At 41.2% G+C, this 16,191-nt stretch overlaps 1 protein-coding gene across 8 annotated transcripts in view; it reads right to left on the reverse strand.

The window, feature by feature from the left end:
• The window catches only part of INTS10 (integrator complex subunit 10), a 30,520-nt gene extending 17,092 nt beyond the window's left edge, over nt 1-13,428 (reverse strand). The window contains exons 1-10 of one of the 8 annotated variants that reach the window (XR_005987244.1): nt 13,192-13,427; nt 12,610-12,677; nt 11,311-11,414; nt 10,504-10,643; nt 8,277-8,358; nt 7,638-7,778; nt 7,053-7,224; nt 6,449-6,618; nt 5,392-5,525; nt 984-1,140 (exon numbers count right to left, since the gene is read on the reverse strand). Coding sequence is in view for 7 of the 8 variants with exons in the window: in XM_041751436.1 (XP_041607370.1) it covers nt 984-1,140; nt 5,392-5,525; nt 6,449-6,618; nt 7,053-7,224; nt 7,638-7,778; nt 8,277-8,358; nt 10,504-10,643; nt 11,311-11,414; nt 12,610-12,677; nt 13,192-13,320 (1,297 nt within the window). In the remaining variant the exon portion in view is untranslated. Of the gene's footprint in view, nt 1-983; nt 1,141-5,391; nt 5,526-6,448; nt 6,619-7,052; nt 7,225-7,637; nt 7,779-8,276; nt 8,359-10,503; nt 10,644-11,310; nt 11,415-12,603; nt 12,678-13,191 lie in introns of all 8 variants that reach the window. The other 7 variants (XM_041751436.1, XM_041751437.1, XM_041751432.1 and 4 more) reach the window with 7 other exon arrangements.
• Nucleotides 13,429-16,191: the final 2,763 nt, after the last annotated feature.

Raw genomic sequence — 16,191 nt, forward strand, 5'->3', positions numbered from 1 at the left:
CAAAAGCATGTTAACACAGAAGCCGAAAACAAAACAAATGCACCACAACCACAAAATTCCAAAACATGGATTTTAACTATCAACTCTGATTTCTAAAACAATGGTCTAGAATCTCAATTAGTAAAGTTAGAATGTAATACCTACCAGTAATGCGCAGGCACTATTGTTATCAGGCCTCAATATTTACTAAGCACACACCATGGTCCCAAGGGCTGTTCAAAATGTTTTTCACATATTACCTCATTTATCTTGTAAATTACTTTGTTTTCCTCAGAACAAAAGTATCATTTTCCTTTCACCCAGCTTAGATAATAAAGATACAATGCTAAGAGTTTTACTCATTTTTTAAAAAGTCAAGTTATAAGTAAAGGAAAAATCCCCCAAAGGTCACATACATGTTTGCAATTCTAGATGTGACTGGGAGAGATGGAGGGGTGCTGCATTTACCTAGAAAAAATGACAAAACACATCTGACCAAGGGTTCTGTAGAGGTATGTGACAGCAGGCCAAGGGATGAAGGGCCACTGGCCAGAAGGAAAGGAAAAATACACTGCTTAATTCCAAAGTACGGCAAAAATCCACTAGTTAGTTTCCTTAGTCAGTTGAAATAGTCAATAGTTATAAAACTCCCCATAGTTTTAAGTCTATTCTCAAAGGAAAATGGGCTTTCTGTACGGTGAGTTTTTCAGGCAGATAAAAACAGCATTACCTTTTGTATGCTTAGCTACATGTGACTAAGGAAGATACAAAGTCGAACAACTAAAAACACAGAATAAACCCAGCAAGAAAAAGAAGAGGCCAGCAATACAAATGTTAAAAGACCAAAATCTCTCCCTCAAACTCCACCCTAATCCTAATTATAATAAACGTTCAGAGTAGAAGCTAAGATGTAAATGGTTATTTGAATATTAATAATTATATAATACACACTGGTAACACTGATAACAAATTAAACAGCACCAATATGACAGGCATGTTCTTACCCTTGTCAAGGAATTCCAGGGAGTAGAGCAACTCCCAGCTCTCCCTGGCTAGCTTAAAGCTATCCAGCACTTCGATGGAGTTAGCAAGCTCAGCTTTATTGACTATGATGTGACGATTCCTGCCTTTTGCCGAACAGTCTTCGTCGTCTGAACTCTGCTTAGAGAGGGTGAAAGAAGCGGAATTAAAGTCATACACGGATGACCCTTCAACAACACAGGTTTGAACTACACAGATCTGTTTGCACATGGATTTTTTTACAGTCCAGCACTGTAAATGTATTTTCTCTTCTTTATAATTTTCTTAGTAACATTTTCTTTTTCCGGCTTTATTATAAGAATATAGTATATAATACATAGAACATACAAATATATGATGATCAACTATTAATGTTATAGATAAGGCTTCTGGTCAGCTATAGGCTACTAGTAGTTAAGTTCTGGGGGAGTCAAAAGTTATACAGATACATGACTGTGCAGGGCAGGGGCCGGTTGGTACCCCTCACCCCCATGTTATTTAAGGGTCAACCATCCTCAGACACTGTTATGTTTATTACCTCCAATTCTGATTACTATATGGATTTTATATCAAGGGATACTATCATGAGTATCATTTTTTGAACTTAACAATTTGGCTTTAAAATTAATATAAATTTTTCATCTTTTCACTCTCACACATTTAATTTTTTACCTTAAAAACTAAGCTTATATTTTTCTGATAAATTCTAAGCTGATGTTGACTTCTAAGTAAAGCTATGGGGTTAAAATCTGCAATAGTTTAAGAACATATCGATGTTATTAAAGCCCCAAATAAGAGTTTTACATTCAGAGATACAGGTAAAGTAGCATATGTTTTATAGTTTATTTTTCCATGTGTGAAATCATTTAATTTGCTTCGAAAGAAGTTTATCACGTAGAGGAATAAAATTAATGCCCAAATGCTCTAAGAATCAGAGAAATGACTTTTACTTGTCTTTTGTTCCCTATACATAGCTTCTCTCACGGCCAGTCCTCTCCAGCTCTGCTCTCCCAATGCAAAGTGTCGGCTGGGAAGTAGGTTTGCCAGTACTCATCTATTAATGCTTTCTGTATTTTACATTAAAGAGTCCTACTTTCCTTGCTCTTCATCTCAAGAAATATAAAATCAAAGAAAAGAGAGCTCTCAGAGAATTGCATCTATTATAAGCACCAGTAAGCATGGTCAGACAGCTTGCCAAAAAATAGTAAAGGTAAAACAGCTCCACTTAATTTTATTTTGCTGAGAAATTCTTGACTCTCTTATTCCATCTAGGTTATTTTACTAACTTAATGACCCAAATTAAATTCTCCATCATATTTTTACACCACTATGCTCATTTAAATCTATGTACAAATATTTCAGCTGAAAGCTCCATTCCTCAAGCTAATCTCAGAAAAAATAAGCACCTCCCTCCCACTACTCACCTTTCTCCCCCACTTTCAGAGCCTGGTATTCTCCTGCTTATCCTTGATGCTTGGGGACCCTCCCTACCCACTCTATTTAGCTGCCATATTCTTATCCTCCCTCAGTAATGACACATACTCAAAACCTGTTAGATATCCTGCTTCATCAGGGTCCAGTTCCTTGCCACATGTTGCCAAACTGAGAGAATATACTAATATGGATGTGCAATTCATTGTTCCAACTTACAGAAAATATTCCTGCCTCAAAACAAGATTGGAAGTTTATGGAAGGGACCTCAGATATGGTGGGAATTGTTTCCAAACAGTTTCTGAAATTGATTCTGAAGTGCAAACATACACTCTGAAGTTTTGGCCAGATGCTATAAGCAAGAACCCTGACTATAGGGAACATACATAAGTATGTATGGGTAGAGAACACACAGTCCACAGGAGAGGCCAGCGCCCCCACCATCCCAGCCACCTGACATGTCACACAAGCCAGGGACTTAGGCTGGGTGGAGAGCGTATGCCTGTCTGAAGAGGGCAGCCTCCATCTGGCCCAGTGTATCAGACATTCCAATTACTAAAGAGAAGTCAGACGTCTCAACTGTTGTGAGAAATCTCCCAATTTTTACATGCTACATAATGGAAAGAAACAAAACACTATGAGTAAGACAAGTCTATAGGCTGAGCTTTATGTCCTCTTCTGTGATGGCACACATAGACACGACTGGACTTGTGGCAGGTCAGGATAGGTCCCACAGTCGTAGGATAGAGTGAAAACCAGGAAAGATAAGTTAAAAGAGTAAAAACAAAAACAGATGGAAACCCAAGTTGGTTGGAGGGGTAGAGTATGAGAGCAGGGCCTCCTAGATGACACAGGAGAGGTAAAAACAGAAGGAACCAGAGGGCCAGAGGGTTTAAACAGCTATTCCATGGCTGGACACTGAGTCTGAGAAGAAAGACTGGGAATCTCTCATTCACTAGCCGCAGCTCAAGCACTATCCTGATGTCCAGAATAGAAGACGGACAACGTCCTTGGCCCCACAGAACTTGTACAGAGCTTATGAAGAGACACAGACAGCAAACCAGCAAATGACTAAACCAGAAAGTAGGCAGCAATAGGGGGTATGCATGCAGAATTGAAATAAGAGTAATAGAGAAAACTGGTTGGGCATCTCTAGGCCTCAGAGGGAGAAATGCCTGGGCTGACAACTCAGTGACAAGGACACAGGCTGGTAGAGAGCACAGCTCGGAGGCAGACATCCAGGGGCAGGAAGGGGCTCAGAGCACTACAGCTGCTCAGAGAGGCCAGTGTGTCTACAGCATGCAAAGGCCTGCTCAATAACTGCTCTGGAGCCAAAGTGGAGAGTTTGAGTTTATTCTGAGCATGATGGGAAGCCACTAGAGGTGGTAAAACAGGGGAATGATGTCTGACTTGTCTTTATTTATTTATTTTTTTTTTAATTTTTTTTTTTTTTTTTTTTTCTGACTTGTCTTTAAAAAAAACATCACTAGAGCTGTTGGGACAAGAAGAGACTCTAAGGAGCTAGAGTGCAAGCAGGGAGACAAGATGACAGCTCTTGTGACATATGGATGGCTTGGACAGGGAGCAAGAGGTGGTGATGGAGAGAAACAAACTGATGGAGCTGTGTTACTTATACTGATTTGTATAGGGCATGTCATTGCTTTCAGACAAAATTAGTACTAGACAACCTATCATCCACATGGCAGGAAGGGTGTCTATGGTCTTAACATGAGGTGCCTGGACAGACTACACATTCACGGAAACCAGAGGGAGAGCTGACGGCATCTGGGAAAGCCTAGTTAAGCAGAGTTCTCAACCTGGGGCTCGTGGCTGGAATTCAAAGCATCTCTGAACTTCTGAAATTACTGGTGAAATTGTGCATGTGTGCATTTTCTGTGGGAGGAAACAAATGAGTTTATCAGGTTTAATAACCTCACAAGCCTTCAGAAAGGCTTCACCTTCTCTGCTCCATTCTGTACTACACAGCCAACTAACTAGGACCTACAGGCCAGATGGTGTTTTTAGCAATAAAGTTTTCCTAGAACATAGCCACCTCATCTGTTTCCTATTGTCTATGGCTATTTTTCATACTGTCACAGCAGAGCTGAGCAGCTGCAACAGAGACGGTGGGGCCTGTAAACCCTAAACTGTTTGTTACCTGGCCCTTCGCAGAAGTCGTCTGCGGACTCCTGACCTCCACTATCCTGTTACACACTGTACCTCCACTAAGCTTTCATTGAAAGCATCACTCTGCTGTAAAATAAGCTGAAAGATCACTGTTCTGTCCAGCCTGCTGCCTGGCCGCATCATAAGATCAATGGCTCCTCACATTCTCTGGCGTCCCACATGTCTGTGCAAACTGTCTTATCTTCACAAAACCCACCTCCCCAATTCCAAATGACAAAACCCTCTATATCCTTCAAGGCTGACTTCAAATGCTGACCTCCTTCATGAAACCTTTCCAACACATCTCCTTAGGTTGTAATGACTTTCTAGCCAGAACACCTTGGCCCTTTCCATTCTGAGGCCAGGACTCAGCACAGCACCCTGTCTACGTGTTCAAAGCAGTTCATTTGGCTTTGCTTTTTACCTTTAATTGATGCCATACAGTCATGACAGGTAGAACTAACTTATACCACGGTTTCTTTACATCGGCCTTTTGGGCTGGACAAATCTTTGCTGTGGGGCTGTCCTGTGCACTGTGGCACAGTTAGCAGCAAGGGATGCCAGGGAGGCCTCTACAAAGTAGATACTAATAGCAACTCCGTCCCACCAAGCTGTGGAAATCAAATGTCCTCAGATACTGCCAAATGTCTCACCTCCAGTTAAGAACCACTGATTTACATAGTAATTATAATTAAAAGACCCAAGCTTTATCAACTTAGCTCCAAAGCTGTATTTTACATTCATTTTCAACAAGCCATAAACATATAATCTGTTAATCATATCTGAAAGGATTACCATGGTTTTCTCTCTTCCCTCAGCTAGTTTCCTCTTTTTATGTATATGTTTGTTACGATCAATTTCTACATCACCATACACATTTGACACATCCTCAAGAAGAACCAGTGGCACTTGGCTTGGGGCATTAGGACCTATGGATAGGGGGAAAAACCAATACTTAAAAATGCAGCGAAGAAAAGAAAACTTAGTATTAAGTGGAAGTTTACTCAGCAGTCATTTAAAATAAAGGTCATGAAAAAGTATGTTCAGTTTGATCTCAGGTAGACAAACATGAATACAAAAAAAGACTCTACAGATATACACCAAATTATTAATAAAGGTTCTCTCTCAATGACAGACTACAGGTCAAAGTTCCCTCTCTGTATTTGTTCTTATGTATACACAAGTTTTTTAGAGTGATCACGAATCAGAAAATTAGTGAGACACTTAAGACTGTGAAGTTATATGTTAATACCTTATAGCTACAAACTCCAAACAAAACCTAAATATGTGAAAGACTAAGGTCATACACAAAAATGAGAGCTGTGTTATAGTGGATGGGTAGGTGATTCACTCTTACCTTTCTATTTTCACATTTTTAAGAATCTATATGCAAAAATATTATTTAAAAAAATCTTCGTCTATTGCAAAATCTTTGTAAAATCTACTTCAGTACTCTGCTACATCTGTTGCTTTTTCAAAATAGAGGCACTAAATATCTGTATTTAGTTTCATAGTACCACTACATCCTCTGATATAGAAATTTTATTACTTAATTAGTTACTTAATCAAGTGGGCTCCATGCCTGGCATTGAGCATGTGAGGCTCGAACTCACAAACCATGAAATCAAGACCTGAGCTGAGATCAAGACTTAGACACTTAACCGAGTCACCCAAATACTCCAATACAGAAATTTTAAATGAAAATACATAAAAACTACCAACAACTTAAAAAAAGCACTAGTGTCGCCCCACAATTATTTGGATTCAAGAACAATGTTAAGGTGAACATTTTTATCTTCATCATTCCAGCTGAAGCCAGTATTTTGGGAGACTCTAAAGTTCTTTGACCAACCTTGGAATAGAGATGGTTGTATGCTGTTGACATACTGGAATGCATTCTTAAAGAAGACCAACATAGTGGAATAAACTACTTGGTTTTTATACTTTGCATGAGCTTCATTATCAAAATTGTTCATGTATCTGCAGAGATCCTTCATTCTGTGTAAAATATCACCATAGCTTCTGAAAGATGAAGGATGAGAAAGATTATTTACCCTGGGCTTTTTGGCAAAAGGTCTAGAGAAAAGCCCCAATAGAAGCATGACATTTAGCAAATGTAGCTGGAGGTATGTGTAATTCCCCTTCCAAATTAGAGCAGTGATCAGACCACTGTTTCAGGACACAGACATGATAAAGTAGCTACTCTTTGCTCTGAATGCCAAGGAGTGCTTCCAGCTCTTAAGAGTTCATATTTCCGTTGGGAAATATTTTAATAAAGTGAAAAACCACCCTCTTTGCATAAATACCAAGGTTACAGAAGTAACCTTGAAAATAACCAAGAAAAGTGTATCTACTTATTATATGCTTTTTAAGAGAGTGTTTTTGCCTTTAAAGATCCTGGGACTACGATATCAGAAGGCTAGCTAAGCAATTCTGGAAATGAACAATTTTCTTACCGTCTTCCTTTGTCCATCTGCCATTCACATCGCATTCCAACAACATTTAAAATCTTAAACAACCTCTCCCAAGGGTCCACAATCTGGGACGATTTTTCAGTCAGCCCTTCTATTATATACTTCTGAGAGCTCCGTTTGCTAGGTGACATTAAATCAGATGCTTCCTGAGTACCTGGGAAATGAGAACAAAGTAGCCTACAATTATTCTTACCACTTACTATGTACGTGGTACTTGACAGAAAATGACAAAGTCTGAATCCCTATTCCCAAGGCAAGAGCACAGAATCACAACACATTATGTGTTTTAAAGACCCACAATTGGCCATGAGTATAGCAAGAAATGCATTTTGAGCTGTGGTATGTGGAGGAAGCTCAGTACACTAACATTATGGTTCAGCAAGTTGACTGTTCCAAAGGGTAAAACTGGCTCCAAAAGTCTCATTTCTTACTTGTAGTATTTTTTCTAGGAAATCACCTTTAGAACACTATCAAACTAGTATGAGAAAAACCAGAACGATGAGGGATTTCTGAGTTTGTAATTTACTAGAGTCTGTAAAAATAAAATCACAGGATATTCTCACTTACCTTGATGCTGACTCTCTATTTGAGTAGACCTAGTGACATAATTGATATAAAATTCAGCTGCTTTGTTTAAGTACTTATATAATAAATTGGCAGGCAATCGAACATCATGGTTGTTAATTATTAGAGGAAGGACATCACAAACTGTTGAAGAGGAAAGATAAGGAAAAAAAAATTTAAGTTGTCTGTCTGCCCTACAATTCTGATAGAAACAAAATTTATTTTAGAGTTCACTTAACTGTGGTATCTAAAATATATAGAAAAAAAACCCTTTATGGCACATTTATTTAAAAACTGCAGTGCACAGGGATACCAGTGGATGGAGTTAGCATGGAAATCCATAGGCAGATTTTACATTATGGAAAAGGGCCTAGTTCTTACACTGGGTGACAATTCAGATGTTTATTATTATTTTTCATACTTACATCTATGATTATGCATATTCTTTCGGATACCAATTATTACATAATAAAAATCCAGAAGTTGTTTAAATGTTTTTCGGACTAAAATAAACAAGGACTTAAATTTCCTAATATAAAAAGTTCCTTTCCTTTCCACAAATGACCTCATCCCTTAAATGATATTTACTCCAGCATATTCTACTCACCACAAGGAACTAAAACAAAATAAAAATTTTCTTACCAAATAATTTTCTAAAGCAGTTAACAGGAGATTCTTGTTCTTCAATAGTTTCAGCCTCTAATAATGCTTCCCCAAGGCCGACCTGTTTCAAAATATAATCACTTAAATGTGTTACAGTTTAAGATGTCGGAATTTCATACAGAAATGGCTTTTTAAATTTACCAGTTTGTGTATGCCAACTTCCCCAAGAAACAAATACTCTCATTTTAAAGATTAGGAAACAAAGGCCCAGAAGGAAACCCCAAATTCATCTGACCACTGACTACTTTGTCTTGCTTATTATCCTCTGAACTAGCAATATTAAAATGCTAACAATAGAAACTTAAAGGAAGCACTAGAACTAGTTAGAATGATAAAAGAGATATAGAGATTTTCTACAGAATGTAGAAACTGTGCTCTCTAGATCAAGATGTATTATGTCAACAAACCTTATCACTTCCAAGAGTTGTCAGGAGTAGCCATTCAGCCTGGGTTAGGCTGGACATACTTTTTGACTTTTAAGGCCACCTTTCCATTACTTTCTACTATGCATTCCCTAGCAGAGTAGATAGGCTTATCAAAATCCACCCAGACATCTGCACTATCTTCCTTGGGATCACTTGGCAATACACGGGTAGGGGTAAAACAATGGAAAAGATAATATAACACAAAAAGCTAAAAGTTGAGTAATGATCAAGGAACATATTGGGTTGAATAGCATCCTCTCAAAATTCATGTCCACTCAAAGTCTCAGAATGTAACCTTACATATATTTTATCTTATAAAAAAAGGAAGGTCTTTGTAGATGCAATTATTTAAGATGAGGGCATACTGGGTTGGGGCAGGCCCTAAATCCAATGATTACAATCCTTACAGTCATGTAAAGACACAGGAACACAGACTCAGAGGGAAGAAAGCCATATGATAACAGAGGCAGAAATCAGAATGATATAGGGGCAAAACAAAAAATGATAAAGATTGCTGGTGACCACCAGAAGCTAGGGAGAGGCAGGAAGGATTTCTCCCTAGAGCCTTTAGAGGGAGCATGGCTCTGCCCACACCTTGCTTTTGGATTTTTAACTTCCAGAATTGAGGGAGAATAAATTTCAGTTGTCTTAAGCCACTCGTTTTTCTGGGACTTTGTTATAGCAGCCCTAGGAAGCTAATATAGTGAGGTATAGAAAAGGTTAACTAGGGCCAGAAACTTGAAAGATAGTGTGGGAAAGAATAAACAATAGAGTTTGAATTTATAGAGTTCATTACTTGAACCCTGAATCTTCCACTAACTAGCTATGGGAACTAACATATTTAAGATTTAGTTTCCTCATCAGTAAAGTGGGATACTGCCTACCTCAAGGGGTTCAGAGAGTATGGAAGGAGATACCTAACACCAATGCCTGCCACTAGCACTCAATTATTATTACAGATATAAGGAACAGAGGAAAAAGCACATGAAAAACATGCCTATGAAGACAACAGACTACGGCTCTCAGTTAAATTCAAACACACTGTTGACTACAATGGAAGAGGATTTTTTTTTTTTAAGATTTTATTTATTTATTCATGAGAGACACAGAGAGAAAGGCAGACGGAGAAGCAGGCTCCATGCAGGGAGCCCAATATGGGACTTGATGCTGGGACTCCAGGATCACACCCTGAGCTGAAGGCAGACGTTTAACCGCTGAGCCACCCAGGCACCGTGGAATAGGATTTTTTTAAAAAAAGATTTATTTTAGAGAGAGAAAACATGCAACAGCATGTGTACACGGGGTGGGGGTGGGGCAGAGGGAGGGAGAGAGACTCTTAAGCAGACTCCATGCTGAGCTGAAGCTGACTTAGGGCTCAACCTCACAACCCTAAGATCAGGACCTGGCTGAAACCAAGAGCTGTATGCTCAACTGACTATGCCACCAGGCATCCCTGGAATAGGATTTTTAAAAAAACTTTACTACACAGATTGCAAATAAACAGCAGTGTCAAAGCTTGGTGACTTTTTCCTTACACTGATTGTAAGGCAAATCAATCAGTGTAAGTGTTCCTTACGCTTCTACTGGAAATTTATAAAGTTTGAAAAGAGTGAAATCCTTTTAGCTTTACTGACAGATTCCTTGATTTAAGTTCAATCTTACTTAGTGCTCTTTAGAATCTCTGCTTTAGAATAATATACACTATAGCTCTTAACCCAACTGATGAATGTATTGATCAATTTCATTTTCTCTTAAAAAAGAGGAAAGGATCAAAATCATACCCCATGCTGCACCACTGTTTCAGGGAAGCGTCTCAAAAGTAGAAGCAACATTTCTGATCGTTCCAATGTGTTGAAGCATTGTTCCGTAACCTTTAGTAACATTTCGCACTGGACTCGACCAGGGAGAGTTTCAAATAAACCTGTACATAACACATTTAACTTTAAAAAATTTAAGAAAGAAGATCCTGAAGCTAAAGAGGAAATAAGGTATTTTCATGTACAAAACAGTAAATACTACATTTAGGATCATTGTTTGGTTTTATCTACAACCTAGAAGGCTTTTGGGTCAGATGGTATTGGACACAGGTTTGCTGCAAGACCCTAAAACATGTGGAAGCCTTATTGGATCCAGAAGACAAGAATGGTGCTTGTGAAGGGTCACAACAGTGCTTGCTGTTGGCTGAGACAAAGAGGATGTGCTTTGATTCCTCAAAGAGGAAATCTTTGATTGGCTAAAGCAACCAACACAGAGTGAAGGTTAACAAGAAAGGTCATAAATCACTAAAAGTCTCCTCCTGTTTTGTGGACATCTGCCTCATCTACAGATGCTTTCTGATCATTGCAAAACCTGTTAAAAACATCTCCAATTCCCTGGGATGATACAACTACACACTTTAAGGAAGCTTAGAGGTTTCGAAGCAAATGCTCAAGGGACTAAATGACACCATTTGTAGACCTGAGTTGTCAAGAACAAAACACACATTTGTGTACCAATACCACAGATGTGAGTTTTTTTGCAATTATGGTATATAACTTAGTATTCTAGAAACAGAAATTTTACATCATTAAGTGTCACTCTGCTCTTACTTCTTAAAAATTGGGTTTGTTTATCCTGTGAATCGTTCCTCAGTGCTGATGTAATAATGCTGATTTCTCTCCATACCACTGGCTGGTCAGGGAAATTCACAAACCTATTTTAAAATGAATGTGTTAAATTTAAACGTCAGAATCTACATAGTATTAGAAAAAGAAAAGAAAAGAACATTAGCACTAGAAGAGATACACATTTTTCTTTATTCCAAGTAAATATGTGGATATACCAAATCAAATCAAAAAGCATATAAAAATAGAAACTAATTAAGGAAAATGAAGTTAATCCAAAAGTCTTTGGAGGTTCTTAGAAGTGAAAAAAGACAAATCTCCATAATACATAAAGCACTTCTCAATATCAACAAGAGAAAAGAACCCAAAGAAAAAAAACCAAAAAGTGGGCAAAGACAAATCACAGAAAGAATACAGACAGCCAAGAGAGAACACTTGAGAAGATACTCAGTCTTATTAGTAATACAATGAGCAGAAATTTTTAAAAATAACAAGATATAAAAATAAATAAATACATAAATAAAAATAACAAGATATCACTTTCTATCACATTGGCAAAAATTAAAATCTGATAGAAAGACTGATAACATCCAATGTTTGCAAATGTGTGGGAAAATGGGCACTCTTATACATTGTTAGTAGAAAGGTAAACTGGAATAGCGTTTTTTTGGAGAGTAGTTTGATAGTGTGTCAACATATAAAACGTGTACATACTTGACTGTGAAAATCAACGTTTAAGAATGTACTCTACAGAAAAACACCAAAATATGCATACAAAATTGCTTATGGACATGCAAATATGAGTAAGATATAATCCATATATCAAACACAGTATGCATACTGAAAAATAAAGGCGTCCCTCCATTCCAGTGGGTGAAGAGAGTACGCTGCAGCAGATTATGAGTAGTTTTGTTGTGACCCTTCCCCACAAAACCCCACCTGGATGTATGGTCCTGTGTCTACATGTGTACACAGACACACAGAACTTTGGTTGAGTCAGAGGGACCTTCATGTGTCACTCTCTATACTTCAGTAGCGTTTGAACTGCAAAGAGCTTGTATTATTTCCAAAATAAAACGGATTATTGGAAAGAAAAATTTTAACAAGAATAAAACAGAGGAAGACTTCTTGCAGAGTAGGAATGCCGGCAGTTAACTGAAGGCCTGGCCTCAAGACTAGGGTTCAGAGCAGGGAGGCGATCTTAAAGATCTCCTCTCACCCCCCCACACACGGCCTCCTGAGAGGTTCAGGGCAGGCCCGGCTGAGGTCACCACATACACTCACATGTCGTAGAGCAATCTCCCGGCGGTGGCAGTCCTCTCGGCGTTCCGCTCGATGGTGTACATCTCGTACTGCAACAGACACACATCAGACCCACGGGTCACACAGAGACGGCGGACCCCGGGGTCACGACTCCGCCCGGGGCTGGTCCTGGCTCCGCGCTCCCAACCTGCACCCAGCACCCCCAGCCCGGGGGCCTGACCCCTGAGCATCACCTGGTGACGCAGGGCCCCGGGGCCTAGCACGCGACCCTCGGGCTCCCTTACCACCCTTCGGTCCCCAAGGCCGGCGGGATGACGCGCCCAAAGCAGCAAGCGCTGCACAAATGGCCGCCGCGCTGACAAACGAGGAGCGAGCGCCGTTCCCGGGGCGCCGCGGAGCCATCCGGCCACCGAGCCGGCAGCAGGGCACCCCTGCCTGCAGTCCCCCGCCCGGCCGGCCTCCAGCGGGGTCACGGTGTGGGTCTCGCGGGGGGAGGGCGGGCGCGGGGTGTCGGGGAGCGGGGCAGGGGTGAGAGGAGAGGGAGCCGAGGCTGGGGGCCTGCGACGCGCCCGCCCCTCCACCGCGCGGCCGCCCGGACCTCACCTGGATGTTGAAGTCGGCGGGGTAGAGGCTGCGGGCGGTGATGAGCCACGCTTTGGCTGCCCACAGGTCCTGCTGCACCAGCTCCCGGGCTCGCTGCACCAGGAACTCGCAGTCACCCTGGGCCGACATGACCCCGGAGGCGTCCGGCCGCCGGCAGCGGAGGCCGTTTACCTTCCGGCTCTGGAGACGCCGCCGCCGCCGCCGCGGGGGTACCTTCTGCGCATGTCGGGCTGGCCGATCCGGAGCAGCTCTCCGCGTTTTGCGAGGAACCGCCCAGCCCCTTCCGCCTCCGGGGACCAGGATTTCTGTGCGGTCTTTCCCCGGTCACCTCCAAAATGTGGAGAAGGGAATCGCACTCTCGCGGGCTCCAGCGTGACTGTTCCAGCCAGGGAGCATGCGCGCGAGCCTGTAGTCGCGGAGTTCCCTCCGCAGGTTCTCGTAGCCTAGGGGCGGTCCCGGGGGTCCCCGAGGGTCCCGGGCGGCCTATAGGGAGCGGCGGGGGCGGGGCGCGGAGCTCCCTCGGCCCGGGCGGAGTGGAGGAACCTAACCTGGCCCGGGTCCTTGCCCGGGATTAGGTTTACGAGCCAACAGTCTGGGGCCGGCTGAGGGTGCAAGGCACAGAGGGCAGGGTCGTTCTTAGCGCTTGTTCTGGCACATTTTGTCTTTCCTGAATATGTCCACAATCTGTTCTCGCGTCTTTATTCGCTGACTTTTGCCACAGACACTGAGCTGTTGCAGTAATGAACACTTGGGAAGTGCTCTGCTGCATGCAGTGGGAGCTGCAAAGATGACTCCTGTCCCAGCAGAGGGTCGACGATGATGTGGCCTAAGGAAAAACAGGCCATTTTAATGATCTCTTTCCCATCAGATCAGTGTCATTTTCACCCAAACGCCAGATTTGTTTTCCATCTCAGAGGAGGAAAACAAAATCGTCTCCCTGCTCTGGTGAAGGAGAGGCCGCATTGAAGAGCTAGAGAAGCAATACTTACCTGTCTACTAGGAAAAATGTACCAAGATGCAGATTCATTTGTTTTCAATCCAAGTTCTATATGCAAAAAGTTTTAGCAAGTTCTATTTACGACTGATATCTTTGATTTATTTGATTTAAAGCCAAGAGATTAAGGATTCAAAGCTGGTATGTTTTAAAGATAGAAATTACTGGGTACTTATATACATGACAAATTATATTTTAAATAAATTATGAATATATACATTATTATTCATGGGTATATATAAGGTCTAATACATTCTTATAAATTGTGATAATTTATAAATAAACGATCTTAGGGACGCCTGGGTGGCTCAGTGGTTGAGTGTCTGCCTTCTGCTCAGGTTGTGATCCGGAAAACTAGGGATGGAATCCTGCATCTGGCTCCTCTCAAGGACCCTGCTTCTCCCTCTGTCTGTGTCTCTGCCTCTCTCTCTCGTGTCTCTCATGAATAAGTAAATAAAATATTAAAAATAAATAAATAAACAATCTTAAAGTTAGTGGTGAGTTAGTATGCTAATTTTAGAGAGAAGTACCAGAAAGGGCAGGCACAAAGCAACAGTATATAAAAAAAAAAGTGCTATCAAATTTATTTAAGTCACAGCTCTTTTATTTTGCTATTTTGCTTATGATACCATTGTAAAAACAGCACTTTTAAATATCTTCTCCTTTACTCAAAATGGTCAGGTGACAATCTTGCTTCCAATTCAGTGGAATCCTAAACACATTCCCTGGTGGTTACCCTCTTCCCTTCAGAATTAGGACTTCCAAATTTGCAGGGCACAAGATTTAATGGAGACAGTTAGAAAAAATTCCATTAGTGGGTTATTGGGCATATTTTGAGGAGCCACTGTCTCCTCCCACCCCTGCTTGATTTAAAGCATATCCTGTGTCAGAACAGTTCCCCGACCTCATGGGATGTGATTTAGTTGACACCTTTATTAAGCTTCTAGTAGACCATACTCTACCATTTTATCAGGCCACCTGCTTCTGGGTGTTGGGAACAGAGTAAGACCAGTGAATGTGTTGTGCCTGTTCCCTCTGCCACCTTTCTTTTGCCATAAAAATGAGTTCTTGGGCCTTGAAGTGATATTGTATGGGATACGATGGTGATGAATAAGGTGTCTGTAAGCGCATGAATGGTGGAACACGCAGAATGTTATGGGGGCAAATCTGAGTAGTATGAATTCCCATAAAGACAAATTACTCCACTCCCTTCTCCCTGAAGAACGGGTCCAGTGTAAAGTAATCAGCTTTTCACTACCTAGCTGACCGCTCCCTACTGAGGAAATGGTGCCGTTTTGGGGGTCTGGTTTTGGCTCCTGCCATTGGCCTTTTGGACACTCAGTGGTAGCTCCAGTCATACCATCCTTGGTGAGGGGAAGTTCATGTTGAGCTCACACATAGCATCCCTGCTGTACACATAGCATTTCTGCTGTCATGCCACTTTTTCCATGGATCCACTGAGAATGGCTGAGGAAAGAGATAGACTGACATCCACGGGATGAGTCATCTTATTACCACCTGAGTAGTGAGCATCTTCTTTGCTGTGGATGTCCTCTGGGAAGCAATTATGTAAAATACAACTGCCTTTTACATTTTGTACCCATTCTGAGAGTCCAAATTAGTCCCAAGTCTCTTTTTCACCGATCTTCCAATTTTGCTCTAAGTCCTTGATCTGTCAGACAATCTGCCAGTGACTTCTCATGTCAGTAGAGATTTATACCTCAGACTGTCCTTCCAGAGTGGATCATTGGATGAGCTACCCAAAGTTCTACCTGATGGAGATATTTCCTTTTTTAAAAAATTTTTTATTTATTCATGAGAAACACAGAGAGAGGCAGAGACATAGGCAGAGGGAGAAACAGGCTCCATGCAGGGAGCCGGACGTGGGACTCAATCCCGGGTCTCCAGGATCATGCCCTGGGCTGAAGGCGCGCTAAACTGCTGAGCCACCTGGGTTGCCCAAGATATTTTCTTTTATTGTGTTTTTAGGGCTAACTCTGAGTGTG

Source organism: Vulpes lagopus, chromosome 4, assembly GCF_018345385.1.
Source record: "Vulpes lagopus strain Blue_001 chromosome 4, ASM1834538v1, whole genome shotgun sequence".
In the NCBI taxonomy this organism is placed as follows: domain Eukaryota; kingdom Metazoa; phylum Chordata; class Mammalia; order Carnivora; family Canidae; genus Vulpes; species Vulpes lagopus.